The sequence below is a fragment of the Heptranchias perlo genome, chromosome 35 (assembly GCF_035084215.1).
Source record: "Heptranchias perlo isolate sHepPer1 chromosome 35, sHepPer1.hap1, whole genome shotgun sequence".
NCBI lineage: Eukaryota > Metazoa > Chordata > Chondrichthyes > Hexanchiformes > Hexanchidae > Heptranchias > Heptranchias perlo.
In genome coordinates this window covers 16,428,676-16,453,648 of record NC_090359.1, presented here as the reverse complement: position 1 = coordinate 16,453,648, position 24,973 = coordinate 16,428,676, and the positions used below count along the sequence as shown (strand labels likewise).

At 47.1% G+C, this 24,973-nt stretch overlaps 1 protein-coding gene and 1 non-coding gene across 2 annotated transcripts; both read left to right on the top strand.

Annotated features, from left to right (window-relative positions):
- The first annotated feature begins 6,086 nt into the window (after positions 1–6,086).
- Positions 6,087–6,158, top strand: trnak-uuu (transfer RNA lysine (anticodon UUU)). Its single transcript has one exon. It is a non-coding gene; the product is annotated as a tRNA-Lys (tRNA).
- Positions 6,159–11,222: 5,064 nt separating this feature from the next.
- LOC137302370 (zona pellucida sperm-binding protein 3-like) lies at positions 11,223–12,425 on the top strand. Its single transcript, XM_067972002.1, has 6 exons — positions 11,223–11,395; positions 11,481–11,607; positions 11,688–11,767; positions 11,848–11,969; positions 12,042–12,176; positions 12,264–12,425. Exons 1-6 carry the CDS (start codon positions 11,292–11,294, stop codon positions 12,380–12,382), a joined length of 687 nt encoding a protein of 228 aa, XP_067828103.1. The 5' UTR covers positions 11,223–11,291; the 3' UTR covers positions 12,383–12,425.
- The last annotated feature ends 12,548 nt before the right edge of the window (positions 12,426–24,973 follow it).

The window sequence follows — 24,973 nt, the reverse complement described above, 5'->3', positions numbered from 1 at the left end:
TCAACTGCTGAGAGAAAAGAGCCAACAAGCATCAAAACAAAAACCAGTTCTTCAGTTACCATCCCCTGGATCACAAGATTCCCCAAGTAAATTTCGTGAACAATCGGGCGGCTGTCTTTCCAGAGACCAGCCCTGCTTTCGTCGTGTTTGTCTGTCGAGCGGTCACGCAGATCGAAATGTATCGACTGGTTTCAAGGCACAAATGAACATTGGTGTGAATGGGACATGTGCCCAATAGAAACAGCGGTCGGAGCAGAACAAACTTAAAGGCGTGAGATCATGAAAGTGAATGTTAGAGTCGGCAATGGAGCAGGAAAGTGTCCATGAAATGGAAGGAGGAAAGTAAAGGCGGCCTATTGATTGTGGAAGGAAGAAAAAGCTGGGAAAAGAGGCGGGTTTGAACTGTGGAACATCAAGTACAGGCATGTGAGAGTGCTGGGATTTGATGGAATAAATAGGTTGTCGCCACCAAATTTTTTTTTTCACGTATTAAGGATTGATCGATTGTTGCATTATATTTGCAAGCGCGGGAGAGAATAAAAGAAGCAGCGCACACTATGCCGTGACTCGGATTCGAACCGAGGTTGCTGCGGCCACAACGCAGAGTACCAACCACTATACGATCACGGCGCCACATGTCAGTGGTAAGCGATCTGCCCGAACTATATCAATAGCGCCTTTAAGGTAGCAAAACGTCCCAAGGCGCTTCACAGGAGCTTTTTTAAACAATATTTGACCCCGAGCCACAGAAGGAGATATTAGAAGTAAAATACTGCGGATGCTGGAAAGCTGAAATAAAAACAGAAAATGCTGTAAATAATCAGCAAGTCAGGCAGCGTCTGTGGAGAGAGAAACAGAGTTAACGTTTCAGGTCGATGACCCTTCGTCAGAACTGGAAAAGGTTGAAGATTAAACAGTTTTTAAGCAAGTAGAGAGCGTTTAAGGAGCATCTTAAGGGAGGAGAGAGAGGTAGAGAGGCGGGGAGGTTTCGGGAGGGAAATCCAGAGCTTTGGGCCCTATCGGTTGAAGGCACGGCCGCCAATGGTGGAGCGATGAAAATCGTGGATGCGCAAGAGGCCTGAATTGGAGGAGCTCAGAGATCTCGGAGGGTTGTAGGGGTGGAGGAGGTTACAGAGATAGGGAGGGGCGAGGTCATGGAGGGATTTGAACACGAGGATGAGAATTTAAAATTTGAGATGTTGGTGGACTGGGAACCAATGTAGGTCAGTGAGCAGAGGGGTTCTCCTCCTGAACGGTGGTTTGAATATTTGGAGGGGGAGGTGAAAAGTCTCTCGATTTGATATAATGATCCCACTTTTCAACTCGGTTGGAGATGGGGGCAGTAGTTTGCAAGGACCGAGAGGTCAAGGGTGAGTTTTTTGAGGAGGGTGTGATGACGCCAGATTTGAAGGGAAGGGGGACAGTACCTGAGGAGAGGGAATCGTTAACAATATTGGGCTAACATGGTGGCCAGGAAGGGAAGTTGGGTGGTCAGTAGTTTGGTGTGAATAGGGTCGAAGGAGTAGGGGGTGGGTCTCATGGTCAAGATGAGCTCAGAGAGGGCAAGAGGGGAGATAGGAGAGAAACTAGAGAAAGATGTAAGTTCAGCGCTGGGGCAGGGGGAACCTTAGGGGAAGTTTAGCTTGTGGGTGGGGGAAGGGAGGGAAACGGCAGAGGCAGCTGAACGGATGGTCTCAGTATTAGTGACAAAGAAATCCATGAGCTCCTCCCACTTGTTGTTGGAGGTGAGGGTGGAGGGGCAGGGGAGAGGGGTTTAAGAAACCGGTTTGCAGTGAAGAGAAGCCGGGGTTATCTTTACATTCCAGGATGATCCTGGAATATTGAGCAGTTTTGGCAGAGAGCAGGACCTGATGGTGTTTTAAGTGTTCCCGCCAGATCTGGCGATGAATGGCTGAACCAGTTGTCCGCCATAAATTTTCAAGTCTGCGACCTTGGACTTAAAGGATGGGAGATGAGGCTGCACATCACATCCCTGAAACATTCTTACCCGTTTCTGTCTGAAACTGATGAGTGTGTAAATAGTAAGTAACAGAAAAAAAAGTATTTTAAGCATCAAACTTAATTCTGATCATTATTATAGCATAAAACCTGAACAGCCCATCCCTCAAACACTGATATAAAACCAGTTCCAGGACCCTGAGCCACTGTGAAAATGCTGTGATCCCGACCTGATTCGAACTCGCAGCTTTCTGATCGGGAATCAGACGCTGTCAGTTGCGACAGGAGGTGGATCCGGATCCAGAGGAGGGAGATCGGTACCGACCGCCGCCGGGACTCTCGGAGGGCGAGAGGCGGAAGCAGCAGCAGCCAGACCGCCTCAACAACAGCTCAGGATCCCCGCTCTCTAATCCAGCCGCTGCCGGCCGAGAGCTGCCGGTCCCGGCCTGAGCCGTGTCTGGGAGCCGCCTGCCGGTCTCTCTTTACTGAACGGGACCGATCCAGGTCCAGCTCACACACAGGCCCAGGAATCCCACTCCGGACAGATTCACTTCTTTAAACCTTGTTTAGATTCAGTGAATTGGGATTTAATTCAATCCTCATCTGCCCTCCGCTCTGTCAGTTCAGAACTTTATTTAAACCGATACTTGGAGCTCTGTTTTACAGGGTGTCGGCTGTTTAAATATTTCTCAGTCCCACTACTCCCATTCATAACACTTTTTGCTGCTAACTGCTGATTGATACAAAGTGCCCAGGAATTGGGGGATTTCTCCCGGGGACCGGGAACTGACTCGGATTCGGCTCAACCCTCAAATCCACAAAGTTTTTGTCACTGCTGCTGTACAGGATTAAAGGAAGGGACCGAACCAGAAGCGGTTTTAAATTATTACTGACAAATCAGGGTCAAAGGCAAAGGATACAGTCTGCTTATCTACAGGGCTGAGTCCCTGCCCGCTTCACTGTCTGTCTGTCTGTCTCCCGGTCTATCCGTCTGATTGAGTCTCTGCTTCATTCTCTGGCTCTTTGTTTGCTGTCTGCAGGCCTCCCGACCCGACTGACTGACTAACTACCGGACCGTGTGTCGGAATGAATGACTGGGACGAAGTGTCTGCCTATTTATGGACCTGAATGGCCACATTTCTCAGTTCCTGCCTTCGCTCTGTGTCACGGGCCTGTCGCTGTCTCTCAGGATGACAACACACCCACACCCTTCACACACCGCCTTTGACGACTGAACGCAGGTTTGCTCAGTCTGTCCCCGCAGCTCCTTCGGGAGTTTAATGATTTTGAAATGAAGAGTTTTTCCTGTGTGACTTGTGAAGTTTTGATTCGTGAAATGTTTGTGAAAGAGAAGGATTGAGAGCTTTTAGTGTGGGACAGAAGTGATGTTGTTTAACGGAGAAGCCACACGATGCTACAAACGGAAAAGCGGTTTCCGTCGTGCAGTGGTTATCATGTTCACCTCATGCACGAACAGTTCCCAGTTCAATCCTGGGTGGAAACATTATTTGGGAATTTGCTCCTCTGAAAAGGGGGCGATAATTGACTTTTCCTTTTGAATTTCGCAACGGCTGTCCCACATTCCTGATGTCATAAACACTGAACATTTTAACCACTCTCTTAAAATACAGTCTTTAAAATGCGAACGGATAAAAGTTCATCACATGCAAAACACAATAACTTCCCCACGTGTCACTCGGTAACCATGTTAGTATTTCCGTCAGTCAGTCTGCAGAACGTTATCGCTTCATTAATGGCGATTACAACAATTATTCATTTTTCACAGAGTTTCTTCAGTTTCATGTGTTCAGTTAATAAACTTCATAATTGTTTTGTGAAAATTATTTCCCTGACCGGGAATCGAACCCACACCGCGGCGGTGAGAGCCCTGAATCCGAACCACCAGATGCCGCGCAGTGGGTCGAGTAACGGATCGGCAGAGTTGAGACAAAGAACAAATTAAAAGTAGAAACAGAAAATGTTGCGAACTCTCAGCAGGTCAGACAGCGTCTGTGGAGAGAGAAACAGAGGGAATGTTTCAGGTCGGTGACCTTTCATCAGAACTCGCTCCACAGATGCTGCCTGACCGGCTGAGTGTATCCGGCATTTTCTGTTTATAGTTCAGATTTCCAGAATCCGCAGCACTTTGCTTTTGAAATTAGAAAGTAGCCCAAGTTGATGAAAGTTGCACCAGTGAAAATCCTGGGTGGAGATTTAGAGGATGCGACAGTGGGAAGGGCTGGACTGCGATTCGAACAGTCCCCCAAGCAAATTTCGGGGAAGTCATCGAAATTTAAAAGAGGACTTGGAACGGGAATAGAACGACAGGCTCACGTGACAGGGCATTGGTATTCGGAATGTACAAAATGCAGTCCCCACTGCTCTGATTACCTGAATCAGACAAATAGTAATTCACAACACAGGACAAATCCATTTGATTTGAGTTTTGGAAACCCATTCACGACAGCAGCTGTCTCCCATCAGTTTACTTTTCCAAACTGAAGGGTGTGAAGCTTGCACGAGTGATGATCTGTGCTGTATTATTTCTGAGCAGCAGACTCACCTTGCCCCATCAATGCCTATTTGTTGGAAGGCGCAGTCCCCATTGGTCGAGGGGATCGGTTTCTCGAGCTGTGATTCACCATCCTCTATTTCAGGAATATTCCGGTTTGCTGAAAATGAGATGAGATGAAACGAGCAGGTCCAACGAGCCGGTCTGTAACACCACACGGCATCTACAAAGTTGTCTCTTGCACTTACAGTGAAGCGGAGGGCAGTTTTCACCCTTAAACCAGCAAGTTAGGTGGCGCAGTAAATAGTGCAGATGGGAGCAGGAAGTCGTGAAGGGACATTGATGATTAAATGAGAGGGTAAAACTGTGGCAGATGGAGTTCAATGTGGGGAAGTGTGATATAATCCACTTAGAACCTTAAAAAGATAAATCAGAGTATTTTCTAAATGACGAGAAACTAGGAACTATGGAGGGGCAGAGAGGTTCAGGGGTCCATCTCCAGAAATCACTAAAAACTAGTGGACAGGTACAAAAAATAATTAATGGAATGTGAGCCTTCATCTCAAGGGGCTGGAATACAAAGGGTGGAAGTTATGATGCAGATGCATAAAGCCCTGGTTAAACCACATCTGGAGTACTGCGTTCAGTTCTGGACACCGTACCCCAGGAGGGACATATTGGCCTTGACTGGGTGCAGAACAGATTCACCAGAATGATATCAGGGCTAAAAGGGTTAAATTATGAGGACAGGTCTTCCAGACGAGACTTTTATTCCCTTGAGTTTTGGAGGTTAAGGGGTGATCTAATTGAGATGTTTAAGAAGATGGGGGGAGGGGAGTGTAAGAAGATGGTTTGTAGTGGAGAAGAGAAGCCAGGGGTTATCTTTACATTCCAGGATGATCCTGGAATAGTGAGCAGTTTTGTCAGAGGAGAGCAGGACCCGATAGTGCTTTATGTGGTCCAGCCAGATCTGGTGATGAATGGTTAACCAGTTGTCCACCATAAATATTCAAGTCTGCGTCCCTTGGGCTCACAGGAGTGGAAATGAGGGCAGTACCAGGGGGATCGACCAGGGTGAGAGAAGAGTAATGGTTTTAATGGGGAGAAGGGCATCAAAGATGGAGGTGAGGGTCTGATCGAGCAGATGGGTAGCTGCAGAAATGTCGTGGTGAATGGAGGGCCAAAGGCTGGACAGTTAGGAATTTGAAAGTGCTGTTGTAAGTGACCTGGGGGAGAGTTTTTTCCAGGGATGAACACAGAAGGAAGTGGGTTAGTCCCACTCCCCTGCTCTTTCCCCATATCTCTCCAAATATTTTCATGTCAACTATTCACTCAATTCCCTTTTGAAAGTTACGATTGAACCCACTTCCACCGCCCTTTCAGGCAGTGCATTCCCGATCATAAAAACTCGCTGCGTAAAAAAATCTCTCCTCATTCCCCCGCCCGTGGCTTTTTTGCCCATTGATCTGAAATCTGTGTCCTCTGGTTATTAACCCTTCCATCACTGGAAACAGTTTCTCCTTATTTGCTGTATCAAAACCTGTCAGAATCGTGAACCTCCATTAAACCTTCTGGGTGTCGTCTCAGTGCCCTTCCTGCTGATCATCCCTTCAGTTCTCATGTGGTCCAGCGGTGAGGATTCCTGGCTTTTACCCAGGCGGCCCGGGTTCGACTCCCGGTGTGGGCGCAATAGATTTTTAGTCCCAGCCTCGCAATTTGCCTGCAGTCCGGGCTGTGGCTGCTGCTTCCTCCCTCGCTTCTGTGTCAGACCCACAATCACACTGAGAAATGAGGCAGACCACAGCTCTTAAAGGGACAGTGCACTAAAAGCAACAATGTCCCGACAGGTCACACAGCAGCTCATGGCCAAGTGTTTGACTACAATCCTTTTATCATTTACTGTAAAACCCGAGGCTCAGTGAAACACTCACAGAATATTCTGGAAACACTCAGCGAGTCAGGCCGAATCTGTGGAGAGAACAGACCAATTAACTGAGAGTCTCAGTGAGACAAGGAACGAGACACGGCTCTTCACAAATTGTCACGGGATCTTTTATACCTCGGAGCAGAAAGAAGGGATCCCGATTAAACACCTCATTCAAAGGACAGCACCTCTCACGATGCAGCTCCCTCTCAGAACGACACAGTCAGTCTGGATCATGTGTCCCAGTCCTGGTACGGGAGCTGGAACCCACACCCTTCTGAACACCTGCCTGACTCCCAGGTGTTACTCTCACCCCCGGCTAGTCATGAACCAGACAGTGCCACTCCCAGAGTAACTGATGACCACAGCCTCAGCCCTGGGTCCCGGTCTGCACCATAACCGCAGCCTGTTACCGCTCATAGAAAGTGGCGTGGGATTCCTGAGTTCATTCTGTGATGTGCATTGGGGGAGTGGGACTTCATGGATTGCTCTTGCATAGAGCTGGTATGGACTCGATGGGCCGAATGGCCTCCTTCCGTGCTGTAACCTTTCTATGATTCTATGATTCCATGTGGGTGGAGAGGGATACAAGGAAGTGATCAGAGATGGCCTTATCCATGATTGACACGATCGGGAGTAGAGAGGCCACGTGAGATGGCAAGGTCGAGGGGGTGGCCATGAATATGGGTCGGGGAGTTTCTATGCAGGGAGAGATTAAGGGAGGATAAAGTATCACATAATAGACTTGTTGGCAAAATTGAAGCCCATGGGATTAAACGGACAATGGCAGATTGGATAGAAAATTGGCAAAGGAGCAGAAAGCAGAGAGTAGTGGTGAGCGGTTGTTTTTCAGACTGGAGGCAAGTATACAGTGGTGTCCCCCAGGGCTCGGTATTAGGACCACTGCTCTTTTTGATATATATTAATGACTGCGACTTGGGTGCACAGGGTATAATTTCAAAATTTGGAGATGACACGAAACTCAGAAATGTAATTAACAATGTTGAGGATAGTAACAGACTTCAGGAGGACATAGACAGACTGGTGAAATGGGCAGAAACAGGGCAGATGAAATTTAATGCAGAGAATTGTGAAGTGATACATTTTGGTAGAAAGAATGAGGAGAGGCAATATAAACTAAATGGAACAATTTTAAATGGAGTGGAGGAATAGAGAGACCTGGGGGTGTAGTTACACAAATCTTTGAAGGTGGCAGGACAAGTTGAGAAGGCTGTTAAGAAAGCAAATGGGGCCCTTCCTTTATTAATGGAGGCATTGAATACAAAAGCAAAGAATTGATACTAAACCTTAATAAAACAGTGGTTAGGCCTCAGCTGGAGTATTGTGTTCAATTCTGGGCACGAAACTTTAGAAAGGATGTCAAGGCCTTAGAGAGGGTGCAGAAGAGAATTACTAAAATTGTATCAGAAATGAGGGACTTCAGTTATGTGGAGAAACTGGAGAAACTGGGGCTGTTCTCCTTGGAGCAGAGAACGTAAAGGGGAGATTTGATAGAGGTGTTTAAAATCATGAAGTGTTTTGATGGAGCAAGGGAGAAACTTTCCAGTTGCAGAAGGGCAGTTACAACACGGGTTAGATAGAGAGCAAAACTTCCTCTACATTGATATCAAACACTTCCAGGGAAGGGACAGCACGGGTTATCTGCAGAATGAAGCTCCCTCTACACTGTCAAATGAAACACTCACAGGGCAGGTAAAACAGTAATGCTTCCTGTACTCTGTGCAGTTTATCGTAGCCATGATGTGGAGATGCCGGTGATGGACTGGGGTGGACAAATGTAAGGAATCTTGCAACACCAGGTTATAGTCCAACAGTTTTATTTGAAAATCACAAGCTTTCGGAGCTTACCTCCTTTGTCAGGTGAGTGAAGGGTTCTAAAAACACTAAGAAACCTTCACTCACCTGACGAAGGAGGTAATCTCCGAAAGCTTGTGATTTTCAAATTAAAATGTTGGACTATAACCTGGTGTTGTAAGATTCCTTACATCTGTGCAGTTTAGATCTCGCCTCAGACTTCAGATAAAAGGTTTGTTTCCTGGACACTCTGCTGGTGTCTCTCTGCATCTCTGCACTCAGTTACACCGCTCTCTACCTCCCTCTGCTGGTGTCTCTCTGTATCTCTGTACTCAGTTACACCGCTCTCTACCTCCCTCTGCTGGTGTCTCTGTGTATCTCTGTACTCAGTTACACCGCTCTCTACCTCCCTCTGCTGGTGTCTCTCTGTATCTCTGTACTCAGTTACACCGCTCTCTACCTCCCTCTGCTGGTGTCTCTCTGTATCTCTGTACTCAGTTACACCGCTCTCTACCTCCCTCTGCTGGTGTCTCTCTGTATCTCTGTGCTCAGTTACACCGCTCTCTACCTCCCTCTGCTGGTGTCTCTCTGTATCTCTGAACTCAGTTACACCGCTCTCTACCTCCCTCTGCTGGTGTCTCTCTGTATCTCTGAACTCAGTTACACCGCTCTCTACCTCCCTCTGCTGGTGTCTCTCTCTAACACTCAATCCGCTCTGTTTTTTTTTTCTTTTTTTTCTTGTTTTTTTTTCTTTTTTTTTCTTTTTTTCCTTTTTTTTAACCGCAAGTTAAGGCAACAGGTGAATATCCACGAGAAGGCACGGAAAAGATAAGAGAAAAAGGGTTTTTTTTCTTTTTTTTTCTTTTTTTGTTGAGAGTCCATCCTTTTTTTTTTGTTTTCTTCCAAATTAGGCCCCCCTTTTATAAGAAGGGGGTGTGGGGTGTGCTTACAAACTAAAAACCCAAAGAAACCAAAACCAATTTTTCAAATTAAAACTTTATTCGCCTCGTCCAGGATGCACTCCAGCCCCTGCGGTGCCCACCGGTCGCGGAAAGCCTCGAGCGTACCGGCAGACACCGCGTGCTCCATCTCCAGGGCCACCCGGGCGCGGAGCATTCCGCGGAAGAGAGGCAGACAGGCCGAGCGACCGCCCCCGTGGACCGCAAGCATCCTGGACCTGTGGATATCCAGGATGCACTCCAGTTTCGTCGAGTTTTCTCGTTTATCCTGGGACAATTGGAGTCAGGTGACTGCAGGTTTTGTATAAAAGGTGCTGGTTGGTGGGTGAAGTGATAGTTGAGTTGTTTGGTATCATGGGGGATTTTGTAATGAGAGGTTTGTTCCCAGTGCTGGTGTTAGTTGGAGCCGTTTGTTGCTCTGATATTTGGCAACAGTTTCGAGGCCACAGATTTCAATGGAGAAGAGTAAAACCCACCCCTGTGCCCCAGAGAGTCCCTCCTCATGTCCCTCCCTTTGGTTCCCATTTCAGTGTGTCTGAGGGGAGAAGTCTGTCTTCACTGCAGACTGTGATAGTGCAGTGTGGAGAGCGGAACCTGCTGGTGAGGGTAGACATGGATTTATTTAGAACCAGGCACCTGATTAAAGCTGCTGACCTGACCCTGGGGACAGCAGGTTGTCAGCCAACTGGGATCTACTCTCAGAACCACACTGTCCTCTTTGATTATGGGCTCCATGAATGTGGCAGCAGATTGCAGGTAATGTGATTCCTCAACTCTTGCTCCAATTTCACTGTGTGGATTACTGCCCACTCTGAACTCATTAACATCGGGTGAAACTCCAGCCACTGAGGAGATCCCTGAATGGAATCTGTGTATAAATTCTTGCCCACTGTTAAATATCACCCTGTGTGAAACTACTTCTTTATGTTGCCATGTCTATCTTAGCTTTACTTTTAAAGAACTTCAACTTGTCACTGAGGGACTGCATCTTTCTTAAATGGGTCATTACTACTCTCTAACTCAGATTCAATTCTATTGACCTTGAACCTTCACCGACATTTCTCCAAACCACTCTGTTCTTTTGTGCCTCAATTGATTTATCTTTTCCGTTCCTTCCTGTGGATATTCAGGCCTGCTGCCTCAACTTGTGGTCAATGAATGTTCAGTGTGGAAGTTCCTGTTGAGACTTCTCTTGAAAGATGAAACAAGTGGAATAATAATTGGGATACAATGTATTAAAGGGGAACTCCACTTTTGGTTATTATACCTGCCAATCCCCTTGATTCCATGGACACAGATGAGGTTTAAAAGTGATGTTGTGTTTTGTGCTCCATATCAGGGGTAACTTGAAGCCCCTTAAGGTGAAAGCTCTATTCTATTTGGGAAAGAATGCTCATCAAATCTGGCAGTGCCAATCATTTCAGGGTTTCAGACTGCAGGCCTGAAGTCCCCTGTAATAGAAGGTGGACCGAGCAGAGTAACAGAGGCTGCTCCAGGCAACTTCCACCAATGGTGGAGCTGCTTCAATCATGTGTCATTGAGAAGCAGCTGAAACCCCTCAAACTGCTGCTTAACAGGGCAGGAAAATGACCAGAAAAAGATTTTGTCCAATGAAACCAGCTCTTCATTCCTTAACCTGATGTCTTTCAGATGGCTGGAGATTTCCTGGTCTACACCACCCACCTGAACCACACCCCAAATGCTCGTGGATCTGTCATTGTGAGAACTAATGGAGCAGTCATTCCCATTGAGTGCCACTATTTTAGGTAAGAATCTTTACTCTGTGGCAAATAAGGTCTTCAGCAGGTGCAGTTCTTTGACGTTGTCCTGAAATTACACTCCTGTCCTTCCAGGAAGGGCAATGTGAGCAGTGACCCTATCAAGCCCACCTGGATCCCATTCAGCTCGACCAAGTCTGGAGAAGGGCTTCTGTCATTCTCACTGCGTCTTATGAACGGTATGTGATGGGTGGATGGGGAGTGCTTTTCTGTTGTCTCCCACTGGGAGTTACACCCACTGTCTCCAACCCTTGTCCTCTTGTACTTCAGATGACTGGCTTTCAGAGCGCACCTCGACTGTCTACTACCTGGGTGACCTCATTCACATTGAGGCCTCTGTTTCAATGACCAACCACATGCCCTTGAAGCTCTACATTGACAGCTGTGCAGCTGCATTGAGCCCAGACAAGGATTCCACCCCAAGATACAACATCATTGACTACCATGGGTAAGGAGCTCTGTGTTCTCCAGCTGGTTATGTCTTAATCGGTTCACTTAATTCACTTTTTTCCCTTTTATTAATCTTTCTTCAGTTGCCTCCTGGACAGCAAAGCTGAGGACTCCTTTTCGACCTTTGTGTTGCCAAGAGGTGAACGTGAGCTGGACAAACTCCAGTTTGACCTGGATGCGTTCCGCTTCTTTGGAGATGACCGTTCCTTGGTAAGAGGAAGCCAAACATTGGGTTCCCCATGTTGGGAGGAGGTCACTAAATAACAACTTGTATTGAATGTGTCCCTCAGATTTTCATCACCTGTCACCTGAAAGTTGCTGCAGTGGATCGGAGAGATTCCATGAACAAAGCTTGTACTTTCCAGAATATGTAAGTTCCCTCTCTCTCTGGGATGTGTTGTATTAAAGGATGATGGACAACCTGGTTGATAAATGGATTCTCTGGTTTAGCTGGACCCCATTGGAAGAATCGACCAATGACGTTTGTGCCTGTTGTCATCTTGGCAAGTGCAGTGCCACGAGGGAATTCCTCGTTGATTCCAGAGGAAGGAGGGATCTTGTATTTGGACCTGGTAGGACATTGATCCTCTTGATTGTTGGAGGTCACCCTTTACCCTCTCTAACTGGAATGTTTGATATTGCAGGGAGTGATGCTGAATTGAAGTGGGAGGGTGAGGCCTCACTTGGACCCCTGGTCATTCTGGATCCTGATGTGACAGACCTGGCAACTGAGCCCCTTAATGAGGTTGAGCAAAGGATGCAGGAGAGGTCTCCGGGTGGTGAGTTGGCCGACTGCTAGTTTCCATTTTCCCTCCGTATTTCCTTCACTCACTGACCATTGGTTTTTTTTGTTCCTTTTTTTTAAGGTGTGGCGTCTGAGGTGGTCCTGATTTTGGCCCTGACAGTGACCGCTGTCTCTCTGATCTCTGCTTCTTTGATTGCCTTGTTCCTGCACAGGAAACACAAGCAAACCCAGTTCAACTAGTTATCAAATGACTAATAAAGCAGTGACTACTTGTATCTTCTAATGGCTGGTTGCTCATTTTTCATTATCTGGCTCCAATCAGCATGCAATGGGTGCTTAATACTGTTAGTAACACTGCACTCCTCCACAGTTCCTCCTGTTAGTGAAATGGGTTTTAATGGGTCCATATAAGTAGTGGCGGAATGGCTGGTAATAGTGTATCCAGTCCAGAGATGGCTGCAGCAATGGATGAAGGCTTGCCAGGCCCTCATTGTACAAGTCAATGAACTTTGAAGGGACAGTGGGACTGGCCTGAGGTACTGGTGCCAGCTGGTTGATGGCCCAATCATTCCCTTGGTGCTCTGTGGCTATTGATCAGTTGAATCCCCACACAGGCTCCAAACTCCAGTTAAACTTTCCTGTTTGGAGCTAATTATCCAAACACCAATAGGAGTGAAAGTCAGTGGACTTGGAACTCTCTTCCAAGATTGAAGATCTCTGCCGCTGGTGCAAAGATTCTTCTTTAGTGGGGCTGGGACTCCAGGTAGATTTCAAACGCCCAGTGTAAAGGTTAATGTACACGGGCCAATGATGTGCCCAGTGGGTACAGGCACAGAGAGTGCGAGGGACAGCGAGCCCAGCGGTTGTGATTTAACTCTGTTGGATTTGAATTTCACCTGTCTTTTGAGAAGACTGAAGTTTCTTTATGTTCAGCTTCTCCTCACGACAGGCCCTCGGGATTGTATTGTAAGTCGTTAGTCCTATTTTCAGATTACATTGTTTATCATTCACTGTATTTGAGGGGTGGTCATAGGAACAGGAGTAGGTCATTTAGCCCCTCGAGCCTGGTCCACCATTCAATGAGATCATGGTTGATCTGTGACATATCTCCATATACCTGCCTTCGTCATACCCCTTACCTTCTTTGCATAACAACAAAATTTTAAGCTGAGATAATAGATTTAACAATTGAGCGAGCATCAACTGCCCTTTGTGGAAGAGTGTTCCTAACTTCTCCCACTCTTTGCGTGCAGAAGTGTCTCTTCACTTCACTCCTGAAAGTCCTGATTCTAATTTTTAGTTTATGTTCCCTGGTCGCTAAACTGGCTGTGTTTTTATAACTTTACAGTGAATTGGGTCCAATCCATGTCTGGGACACCCTTGCCGTGTGAAATACTGAAATTTGTTCATAAAATATTCAGATTAATAAGAGACTGTTGAACTTTACTGAGCTGGGTTTTTCTTTTTGGTAAATCAGACATTCAGGGGGTCTATTAAACAGGATGGGAGCTGTTAGCAGTAAACACCCTCTCTTCAGACAACATTCTTTGGCAGGTGGAAACCATTCCTCCATTTAAATCAAATCATGGTAATATTTTACTTGAGCTATCATCACTGAAGTTTAGTGTTTAAACATAGCAGGAGATCCAGGCTCGTTCTGTTAAAGTAGAATAACAATAAGTTAGTGGGAACTTTTAACAATAGCAATTCATTTCTGCTCACTGTACACACTGAAGGTGATTTTTCTTCCAGTGGAAACTGCAGTCAGACGGCCCCTCCTCACTTTCACTCTCAGCTTCCTCACACGATTGATAAATAGTGTTCGGAAACTTTAAACCCAATAGATGACAATACATTCAAGTGTAGTGTAGGTCCATCCTACCCTCTTCTGACTGTTGTCTGATTTACATGTAAACATTTCAGGGAGACTTTACAAAGTGCATACACTGGCCAGGTCACCAGGAGAACTACTTTGGGATATTTTTATAATGTTGCAAAAAAATACCATGTAGAAATGCTTCAAGAATTCATTTTCAATGAAGCTTTGGATCTTACAGGACAGAAACAGGTGACTTTCCTCTCCCCTCATCCAATTTAATGTTCCTCTGTTCCAAGGTCCCGATACTACTCTCATTTAAAATAATTCATGGAGTCTGTCTGAACAACACTTTCAGGCAGAACTCTACATTGTTTCTTCCCTCTCTGTAAAGATTTTTTTGGAACCATAAACATGTATCTTTTGCCATGTCACATTTGACCCGAGAAGTTATAGAATCATAGAAATTTACAGCACAGAAGGAGGCTATTCGGCCCATTGTGTCTGTGCCAGCTGAAAAAGAGCTATCCAGCCTAATCGCACTCTTGGTCTTGGTCCGCAGCCTTGCAGGTGACGGCACTTCAAGAGCACATCCAAGTACTTTTAAAAAGTGATGTGGGTTTCTGCCTCTACCACCCTTTCAGCCAGTAAGGTCCATACCCACACCACCCTCTGGGTGAAAAAATTTATCCCCAGTTCCCCTCGAATCCTTCTACCAATTACTTGAAATATATGCCCCCTGGTTATTGGCCTCTCTGCTGAGGGAAATAGGACCTTAATACCTTTCAAAAAAAATTGTTTATGGGATGTGGGCGTTGCTGGCCAGGGCAGCATTTATTGCCCTTGAGAAGGTGGTGGTGCGCTGCCTTCTTGAAGTGATGCAGCCTGTGTGATCCCCAATAATTTTATACACCTCAATTAAATCCCCCCTCAGCCTCCTCTGTTCCAATGAAAACAACTCCAGCCGATCCAATCCTTCCTCACAGCTAAAATTCTCCAGTCCTGGACCATCCTTGTAAATCTCCTCTGGACCCTCTCTGGTGCAATCCCATCTTTCCTGTAATGTGGTGGCCTGAACTGGACACGGGTTAAATTTATTAGTCCGCCTGTTCCCACAGGTCCCAGTCGAGTTTCTTCATTCCTTTCCTTGGTTCAATCCGTCATTCACCGATTGGGTTTATGACCGGTCACCACCTCCTGTGATTTCCCCAATTGGCTGCCCCTCTTCTCAGAGATTCTCTCGCTCCACAGACCACCTGCACTCTGTCGGTTCCACCAATCCGGGAAGCTTCACCTGTGATTGGATGAACTCGGTGACCCGGGCCTGTCATGGCGGCCGAATCTCCCACAATGCAGAGCGGCGGAGAAAAGGCCCCATCTGTGAGACAGGCCGCGCTGCACTCTGGGAGAATGTTCGCACATGCGCACATCACCCGCCGGATCAGCGGCCGCTTCCTGTTGTGTCGCGAGACAAACTTTCCGTTTTTTCGGTTGAGAACGAGCGGTTTTTATTGTTGTAAACAATTTTACAACACCAAGTTATAGTCCAGCAATTTTATTTTAAATTCACAAGCTTTCGGAGACTTCCTCCTTCCTCAGGTAAATGTTTCAAGAGCTCCTTGAAGCCTCCGCATTTATACATATAGAACAATACATGGTGTTTACAGACTGCCCCTGCAACTGCCCGTTGCCAAGGCAATCACCGTGTTCAGACAGAGAGGTGTCACCTGCAGAACCCCCGAATACACATTCAACAAAAAAACAAACAGGGAAAAAAAACAGAGAAAAAAAACAGAGAGAGGCAGAAACATCCGGAAGGCAGAGAGAGCCAGCAAATGACCCATTATATTAAAAACAGATAACATTTGTTCGCTGGTGGGGTAACGTGTAGCGTGACATGAACCCAAGATCCCGGTTGAGGCCGTCCTCATGGGTGCGGAACTTGGCTATCAATTTCTGCTCGACGATTTTGCGTTGTCGTGTGTCTCGAAGGCCGCCTTGGAGTACGCTTACCCGAAGGTCGGTGGATGAATGTCCATGACTGCTGAAGTGTTCCCCGACTGGGAGGGAACCCTCCTGTTTGGCGATTGTTGCGCGGTGTCCGTTCATCCGTTGTCGCAGCGTCTGCATGGTCTCGCCAATGTACCATGCTCTGGGGCATCCTTTCCTGCAACGTATGAGGTAGACAACGTTGGCCGAGTCACAGGAGTATGAACCATGCACCTGGTGGGTGGTGTCCTCTCGTGTGATGGTGGTATCTGTGTCGATGATCTGGCATGTCTTGCAGAGGTTACCGTGGCAGGGTTGTGTGGCGTCGTGGACGCTGTTCTCTTGAAAGCTAGGTAGTTTGCTGCGAACGATGGTCTGTTTGAGGTTGGGTGGCTGTTTAAAGGCGAGTAGTGGAGGTGTGGGGATGGCCATAGCGAGGTGTTTGTCCTTATTGATGACATGTTGAAGGCTGCGGAGAACATGGCGTAGTTTCTCCGCTCCGGGGAAGTACTGGACGACAAAGGGTACTCTGTTGGTTGCGTCCCGTGTTAGTCTCCTGAGGAGGTCTATGCGATTTTTTGCTGTGGCCCGTCGGAACTGTCGATCGATGAGTCGAGCGTCATATCCCGTTCTTACTAGGGCGTCTTTCAGCGTCTGTAGGTGTCCATCGCGTTCCTCCTCGTCTGAGCAGACCCTGTGTATTCGCAGGGCCTGTCCATAGGGGATGGCCTCTTTGACGTGGTTAGGGTGGAAGCTGGAAAAGTGGAGCATCGTGAGGTTGTCCGTGGGCTTGCGGTAGAGTGAGGTGCTGAGGTGCCCGTCTTTGATGGAGATTCGTGTGTCCAAGAAAGAAACTGATTCTGAGGAGTAGTCACCGGCCGACACCGAGTACTTCAGAAGGTTCGTTAATTCTTCCGTCCCGTAACACGATGTGACTTTCTTCCACAGGAGAATTCGTGCCTGAACTTCCAGGAGTTTTGAGGAAAACTGCAACGGATTTGAACAATTTGCTGGAAAATACTTGAGGCTGACTGGAAACCTCTCTGGATGTTCACACGGCCGGGAGGCACCAAGACAATTCGATGAGACTGTGACGGTTTTTATTGTGACGGAAACTGACGTCACTTTTCCTTTGAATCGCGCGGTTTGATTTAAATAAACGGCGCACATGCGCAGTGTGGCGCGTCCCTCTTAAAGGGCCCTGGACCGGCCGAGAGTCCCCGAGCCCGGGGTCAGGACCGAGAGACGGGCAATGGGATTAGAGCGGAGGGCGGCCCCGGGGAGGGGGAACTTGCATTTCTCCAGCGCCTGTCACATCCTCAGGACGACCCAAAACCTCGCAGCCAATGGGGGGCTTTGGAAATGAGGTCACTGTTGTCATGTGGGCAGCCATTTTGTGCACAGCAAGATCCCACAAACAGCAATGTGATAAATGACCAGATAATCTGTTTATAGGTGTTGGTGGAGGATTAAATATTGGCCAGGACACCGGGGAGAACTCCCCTGCTCTTCTTCGAATAGTGTCGTGGGATCTTTTACATCCACCTGAGGGGCCGGACTGGTTTAATGGCTCGTGCAAAAGACGGCCCCTCCAACAGTGCAGCACTCCCTCAGTACTGCACTGGAGTGTGAGCCTAGATTTTGTGCTCAGGTCTCTGGAGGGGAGGTTTAACCCGCAACCTTTATGATTCTCGAGGTGAGAGAGTGCTACAAATGAGCCATGGCCGACACCGAGTACTTCAGAAGGTTCGTTAATTCTTCCGTCCCGTAACACGATGTGACTTTCTTCCACAGGAGAATTCGTGCCTGAACTTCCAGGAGTTTTGAGGAAAACTGCAACGGATTTGAACAATTTGCTGGAAAATACTTGAGGCTGACTGGAAACCTCTTTGGATGTTCACACGGCCGGGAGGCACCAAGACAATTCGATGAGACTGTGAAGGATGTCAAGTGTAATCAGGGACATGGCGAGCAACGGTGTGAAGGTAACTGGGGGATCCCCGGGGTAATGCTCAGTCTGTTCAGGTGGGCCGTTTAAAAGGAAATGGAACAGTGTGGGGAGAAAGTTGTCTGGGGACTGGAAACAGAGGGAGTTGCTGAGATTGGAGAAGGGTTGGAAGTGGTTACCCCAGGGGTCAGTGCTGGGCCCACTTTTATTCTCCGTATTTATAGCCTATTTGGAATTACATAGAATTTACAGCACAGAAACAGGCCATTGGGCTCAACTGGTCTGAGCTGGTGTTCATGCTCGACACGAGCCTCCTCACACCTCTCTTCATCTGTCCCTATCTGTATATCCTTCTATTCCTTTCTCCCTCATGTACTTATCTAGCTTCCTCTTAAAAGCATCTATGCTATTCGCCTCAATTACTCCATGTGTTAGCAAGTTCCACATTCTAACCACTCCCTGGGTAAATAAGTTCCTCCTGAATTCCTTACTGGATTTATTAGTGACTGTCTTATATTCATGGCCCATAGTTTTGGACTCCTCCATGAGTGGAAACATCTCGATGTCGACCCTATCAAACTCCTTCATAATTTTAAAGACCTCTATCAGGTCACCCCTCAGCCTTCTCTTTTCTGGAGAAAAGAGCCCCAGCTTGTTCAGTTTATCCTGATAGTTATAACCTCTCAGTTCTGGTATCATCCTTGTCAATCTTTTTGCACCTTCTCCAGTGCCTCCACATCCTTTTTGTAACATGGAGACCAGAACTGTGCACAGCACTCAGTGTGGTCCAACCAAGGTTCTATACAAGTTTAACATAACTTCCCTGATTTACAATTCTATTCCTCTAGAAATGAACCCCAGTGCTTTGTTTGCTTTTTTATGGCCTTATGAACCTGAGTCACTACATTTATTGATTTGTGTATCTGTACCCCTAGACCCCACTTTGCTCCTCTATCCCATTTAGACTCTTATTATCCAGGAAGTATGTGGCCTCCTTATTCTTCCTACTAAATTTGTACCACCTCACACTTATCTATGTTGAAATTCATTTGCCGATTACACGCCCATTCTGCAAGTTTATTAATGTCTTCCTGTATTTTGTCGCAGTCCTCTTCAGTATTAACAATATCCCTCAATTTGGTGTTGTCCGCAAATTTTGAAATTGTACTTCCGATTCCCGACTCCAAACCGTTGATGCAAATGGTGAACAACAGTGTTCCCAGCACCGATCCCTGTGGAACACCACCTCCCACCTTTTCCCAGTCTGAGTGACTATCTTTAACCCCTGCTCTCTGTTTTCTGTTTTGTTATCATCTTGCTATCCATTCTGCTACCTGTCCCCTGACTCCACAAGCTCTGACCTTGGTCATGAATCTACAATGCGGTACCTTATCGAAGGCCTTTCAAGATTTTCTTCTTCAGATATTGATTCACTTCCCTTTTAAATTCTGCTTCCCTCATTGTTTCTGGTCGGACATTCCATTGTCCTAACAACCCTCTGCATCAAAAAGAAAACCAAACTCTCTTAATTTGATGCCCTCCAGTTACCGACTCACGAACTGGGATGTGGGCATTGCTGGCAAGGCCAGCATCTATTGCCCTTCCCAGTTGCCCTTGAGAAGGTGGTGGTGTGCCACCTATCTTGAACAATTGAGTGACTTGCTCGGCCATTTCAGAGGGTGATTAAGAATCAGCCACATTGCTGTGGGTCTGGAGTCACATATAGGCCAGACCGGGTAAGGACGGCAGGTTTCCTTCCCTAAAGGACATCAGTGAACCAGATGGGTTTTTACGACAATCCGGTAGTTTCATGGCCACCATTACTAATACTAGTTTTTTTTCGATTTCAAATTTTATTTAATTAATTGAATTTAAATTCTCCAGCTGCCATGGATTTGATCTCATGACTCCGGAATATTAGTCCAAGCCTCTAGGATTACTAGTCCAGTAACATAACCACTGTGCTACCTCTTGGAGGAAGCACTGAGGGTAGCAAGGGCACAAAATGTACTCTGGGTGGGGGACTTCAATGTCCATCACCAAGAGTGGCTTGGTAGCACCACTACTGACCGAGCTGGCCGAGTCCTGAAGGACCTAGCTGCTAGACTGGGCATGCGGCAGGTGGTGAGCAAACCAACACGAGGGAAAAACTTACTTGACCTCGTCTTCACCAATCTATGTGTCGCAAATGCATCTGTCCACGACAGCATTGGTTGGAGTGACCACCGCACAGTCCTCGTGGAGATGAAGTCCCGTCTTCGCACTGAGGACACCATCCAACGTGTTGTGTGGCACTACCACCGTGCTAAATGGGATAGATTCAGAACAGATCTAGCAGCTCAAAACTGGGCATCCATGAGGTGCTGTGGGCCATCAGCAGCAGCAGAATTGTATTCCAGCACAATCTGTAACCTCATGGCCCGGCATATTCCTCACTCTACCATTACCAACAAGCCAGGAGATCAACCCTGGTTCAATGAGGAGTGCAGAAGAGCATGCCAGGAGCAGCACCAGGCGTACCTAAAAATGAGGTGCCAACCTGGTGAAGCTACAACTCAGGACTGCATGCATGCTAAACAGCGGAAGCAACATGCTATAGACAGAGCTAAGCGATTCCACAACCAACGGATCAGATCAAAGCTCTGCAGTCCTGCCACATCCAATCGTGAATGGTGGTGGACAATTAAACAACTAACGGGAGGAGAAGGCTCTGCAAACATCCCCATCCTCAATGATGGCGGAGTCCAGCATGTGAGTGCAAAAGACAAGGCTGAAGCGTTTGCAACCATCTTCAGCCAGAAGTGCCGAGTGGATGATCCATCTCTGCCTCCTCCCGATATCCCCACCATCAAAGAAGCCAGTCTTTGGCCAATTCGATTCACTCCACGTGATATCAAGAAACGGCTGAGTGCACTGGATACAGCAAAGGCTGTGGGCCCCGACATCATCCCAGCTGTAGTGCTGAAGACTTGTGCTCCAGAACTAGCTGCGCCTCTAGCCAAGCTGTTCCAGTACAACTTCAACACTGGCATCTACCCGACAATGTGGAAAATTGCCCAGGTATGTCCTGTCCACAAAAAGCAGGACAAATCCAATCCGGCCAATTACTGCCCCATCAGTCTACTCTCAATCATCAGCAAAGTGATGGAAGGTGTCGTCGACAGTGCTATCAAGCGACACTTACTCACCAATAATCTGCTCACCGATGCTCAGTTTGGGTTCCGCCAGGACCACTGTGCTCCAGACCTCATTACAGCCTTGGTCCAAACATGGACAAAAGAGCTGAATTCCAGATGTGAGGTGAGAGTGACTGCCCTTGACATCAAGGCAGCATTTGACCGAGTGTGGCACCAAGGAGCCCGAGTAAAATTGAAGTCAATGGGAATCAGGGGGAAAACTCTCCAGTGGCTGGAGTCATACCTAGCACACAGGAAGATGGTAGTGGTTGTTGGAGGCCAATCACCTCAGCCCCAGGACATTGCTGCAGGAGTTCCTCAGGGCAGTGTCCTAGGCCCAACCATCTTCAGCTGCTTCATCAATGACCTTCCCTCCATCATAAGGTCAGAAATGGGGATGTTTGCTGATGACTGCACAGTGTTCAGTTCCATTCGCAACCCCTCAAATAATGAAGCAGTCCGAGCCCGCATGCAGCAAGACCTGGACAACATCCAGGCTTGGGCTCATAAGTGGCAAGTAACATTCGCGCCAGATAAGTGCCAGGCAATGACCATCTCCAACAAGAGAGAGTCTAACTATCTCCCCTTGACATTCAACGGCATTACCATCGCCGAATCCCCCACCATCAACATCCTGGGGTTCACCATTGACCAGAAACTTAACTGGACCAGCCATATAAATACTGTGTCTACGAGAGCAGGTCAGAGGCTGGGTATTCTGCGGCGAGTGACTCACCTCCTGACTCCCCAAAGCCTTTCCACCATCGACAAGGCACAAGTCAGGAGTGTGATGGAATACTCTCCACTTGCCTGGATGAGTGCAGCTCCAACAACACTCAAGAAGCTCGACACCATCCAAGATAAAGCAGCCAGCTTGATTAGCACCCCATCCACCACCCTGAACATTCACTCCCTTCACCACCGGCGCACAGTGGCTGCAGTGTGTACCATCCACAGGATACACTGCAGCAACTCGCCAAGGCTTCTTCGACAGCACCTCCCAAACCTGCAACCTGTACCACCTAGAAGGACAAGAGCAGCAGGCACATGGGAACAACACCACCTGCACGTTCCCCTCCAAGTCACACACCATCCCGACTTGGAAATGTATCGCCGTTCCTTCATTGTCGCTGTGTCAAAATCCTGGAACTCCCTTCCGAACAGCACTGTGGGAGAACCTTCACCACACGGACTGCAGCGGTTCAAGAAGGCGGCTCACCACCACCTTCTCAAGGGCAATTAGGGATGGGCAATAAATGCTGGCCTCGCCAGCGACGCCCACATCCCATGAACGAATTAAAAAAAAAAAAATTCTGTTGGAAATAGTTTTCCCTCATTTGCTTTATCAAAACCCCCTCATAATTTTGATCCCCACTCTCTGATCTTATTTAAACTCTGCTCTCATGAAAAGTTATGTGAAGATTCTCATCCTTGGGATCATCTTAGTGAATCTCTTCTGCCCCTCTCCGTGGCCGCGACATTCTTACTAAAGTAATGCACCAAAAACTGGACACAATATTCTGACTGTGACCTAACCAATGATTTGTCTCGGTGTAGCATTAACTCTTTCCTTTTATACTCTATGCCCCTATTTATAAATCCTAGGATCCCATGGGGGTTTTTGTAAAACAGCTTTATCAACTTGTCCTCCTACTTTTGAAGATTTGTGTATCTGAATCCCTAAATCTCTCTGCTCCTCTACTCCTTTTACAGTTTTACAGTATAGTGTCTATTTCCTCTCCTTATTCTTCTCAACTCACATCTCTCCCCATTAAATTCCATCTCACATCTACCTGCCCAATCTGCTCACCTGTCTGCCTCCTCCTGAAGTTGTCGACAATCCTCTTCATGGTTAATCTCACTCCTTATCTTTGAGGCAGCTGCAAATTTTGATATTGTGCCCCCTGCACCCAGGTCCAGATCATTTCTATCCACAGATATTGAGCAAAGCAATGATGCTAACACTGACCCCGGGGATCACCACTGTTTAAATCCTTCTAGCACAAGAAACATCTGTTAACCACAACTCTCAGTTTTCTGTCCTTTACCCACTCTCTCTTTCTCTCTCTCTCTTTCTCTCTCTCTTTCTCTTTCTCTCTTTCTTTCTCTCTCCTTCTTTCTCTCACTCTCTCTCTCTCTCTCTTTCTCTCTCTCCCTTTTCTCTCCAATTTCTCACATTTCTATCCCTTAGTTCTCATGCACTCTCTTCCCCTTTCCTCTGTCTTACACACAGACTGTTTCTCTTCCCTGTCTCCCATATCCTTTCTTTCCCCTTCTCACAAATCCTCTCTCCCTCCCACCCTACCTCTCAGACTCTCTTTCATCCTGATGCAGACTCTCTGAGACTCTCACACACACAGACTCTCTGTGACTCACTCCCTCTCTCACACACAGACTCTCTGTGACTCACTCCCTCTCTCACACACAGACTCTCTGTGATTCACTCCCTCTCTCACACACAGATTCTCTGTGATTCACTCCCTCTCTCACACACAGACTCTCCGTGATTCACTCCCTCTCTCGCACACAGACTCTCTGTGATTCACTCCCTCTCTCACACACAGACTCTCTGTGACTCACTCCCTCTCTCACACACAGTCTCTCTGTGACTCACTCCCTCACACACACAGACTCTCTGTGACTCACTCCCTCTCTCTCACACTATTTTACTCACTTTTCATAGAAATTTACAGCACAGAAGGAGACCATTCGGCTCGTTGTGCCTGTGTCAGCTCTTTGAAAGAGCTGTCCAATTTAGTCCCACACTCCAGCTCTTTCCCCATAACCCTGCATATTAGTCCTCTTCAAGTATATGTCTAATTGCCCTTTCAAAATTCCCATGGAATCTGATTCCACCACCCTTTCAGGGAGTGCGTTTCAGATCTTAACAACTCTCTGTATGAAGAAAAACTTCTCCTCATTTCCCCTCTAGTTCTTTTGCCAATTATTTTAAATCTATGACCTCTGGTTACCGACCGACTTGCCAGAGGAAACACTTTCTCCCTACTCGCTCTATCAAAACCCCTCTTGATTTTGAACACCTCTATTAAATCACCCCTAAACCCCTGCTCAACGAGAACAATCCCAGCTTCTCCAACCTCTCCAAATAATTGAAGATCCCCATCCCAGGTACCATCCTGGTAAACCTCCTCTGTACCCTCTCCACGACCTTGTCATCCTTCCTCAAGTGCGGTGCCCAGAATTGTCCACAATACTCCAGCTGAGGCCTAACCAGTGATTTGTAAAGATTCAGCATGACTTCCTCGTTTTTGTATTCAATGCCCCTATTTACAAAGCCAGGTATCCCATACCCTTTCTTAACCACCTTATCAACTTGCCCTGCCACCTTCAAAGATTTGTGACTCTGTACCCCAGGTTCCTCTCTTCTTGCACTCCCCTCAAAATAGTCCCATTTAGATTATACTGCCTCTCCGTGTTGTTCCTCCCAAAGTGCATCACTTCACACTTATCTGTCTTAAATTGTATCTGCCCTGTGTCTGCCCATTTTACCATCTGTCTATGTCCTCCTGAAATCTGCTACTATCCGCCTCACTGTTTACTACATTGCTAAGTCCTGTATCAGTCGCAAACATTGAAATTGTACTCCTGAAACCTAAGTCCAGGTCATTTTTATATAACAAGAAAAGCAATGGTCCTAATATCGACCCCTGGGGACCCCACTGCATACTTCTCTCCAGTCAGAAAAACATCCGTTCACCACGACTCTCTGCTTCCTATCCCTTAGCCAATTATGTACCCAAGTTACCACCGTCCCTTTAATCCCACGTGCTTCTGTTTTCCAAATAAGTCTGTTATGTGGCACTTTATCAAATGCCTTCTGAAAGTCCATATATACAACAGCTACTGCACGACCTTCATTAACCCTCTCTGTTACTTCATCA